The sequence below is a fragment of the Mus pahari genome, chromosome 14, assembly GCF_900095145.1.
Source record: "Mus pahari chromosome 14, PAHARI_EIJ_v1.1, whole genome shotgun sequence".
NCBI classification, from domain to species: Eukaryota; Metazoa; Chordata; class Mammalia; order Rodentia; family Muridae; genus Mus; species Mus pahari.
This window is the reverse complement of record NC_034603.1, coordinates 29296286-29297485: the sequence shown is the minus strand read 5'-3', so window position 1 is coordinate 29297485 and position 1200 is coordinate 29296286. Positions and strand designations below refer to the sequence as shown.

The window sequence follows — 1200 nt, the reverse complement described above, 5'->3', positions numbered from 1 at the left end:
AGGAAGAAAGAAAGAAAGAAAGAAAGAAAGAAAGAAAGAAAGAAAGAAAAGAGAAAGAGAGAGAGAGAAAGAAAGAAAGGAACAGAGAGAGAGAAAGGAAGGAAGGAAGGAAGAAAGAAAGACTGAATTGTATAGCTATTCTGTTTTTGGTTTGTTTTTTTCTCCTCAGACGCATAGCCTGGGGAAAGTACATGAACTGTGGGCAGACCTGCATTGCTCCTGACTATATCCTGTGCGAAGCCTCCCTCCAGAATCAAATCGTACAGAAGATTAAGGAAACGGTGAAGGTCTGTGTCCAGCAATCCGGATTCCACTGACTTCAGTAGGGTGGACATCGAGTGAAGTCCTTGCAGACAGCATCTCTGCTCACTTCTACTCCCAACCCAGACAGTCTCCGTCACATGTGTGACTGCATTAACTCACTGGCTAGTTGAAAACACTGCATCTGCAGGGGTCAAGGCTGAGTTGGTGCAGGTCCACTTCAGTCGGGTGGTTGATTTGTTGACGATTAGTGGAGGCATGTAGTTAAAAGTCAGTGTTGTCTGTGGCTTTGAGAGAATGTTTCCAAATCACTTGAAGGGAGCCCTTATTGGTTCTTCTTGCTGATAAAGTTTATCAAGTTGTCATGTTTGGAGAGGACCAGATGGCCGGTGGTTTGAAGGAGTGAAGTAAATGCCTACTTAAAGGCCACCCTGTAGAACAGTGGTCCCAACCTTCCTAATGCTGTGAACCTTTAACATAGTTCCTCATTTTATGTGACTCCCAACCATAAAATTATTTTTTATTGATATTCATAACTGTAATTTTGCTGCTATTAGGAATTGTAATGTAAATGTCTGATACACAGGATATCTGATCTGTGAAAAGATTGTTCAACTCCCGGGGGGGGAGGGGGTCACGACCCACAGTTGAGAATTGCTGCTATAGAGGGCTATCCATCTTCTAGGGTACATAAAGGAACTAATGAAGACTGTGTTCTGGTAACTAAGTAAGGCTTGAGAGAGAGATGGGGTTTCACTGTTAGAGTGTTGGACCAGGCTATGAAGAGCGCGAAGCCACCTCGCAGAGATGAACTTTGTGTTAGTTGATCATCAGAAAAGGGTGGAGAATAGCAAAGAGTCATGTATGAAGAGAGTGAGACCGTGAAGTATAGAGCGATGGGGTAGGTGAGACTGAGGAGCCAGAGAGAGAGAGAGAGAG

General features: G+C 43.9%; 1 protein-coding gene across 2 annotated transcripts in view; it reads left to right on the top strand.

Annotated features, from left to right (window-relative positions):
• LOC110331656 (fatty aldehyde dehydrogenase) overlaps positions 1-1200 on the top strand; it is a 21636-nt gene that overhangs the window by 7509 nt on the left and 12927 nt on the right. For both annotated transcript variants that reach the window (XM_021212438.2, XM_029546391.1), the window contains exon 5: positions 170-287. In XM_021212438.2, the coding sequence (XP_021068097.1) occupies positions 170-287 (118 nt within the window). The remainder of the gene's footprint in view (positions 1-169; positions 288-1200) is intronic.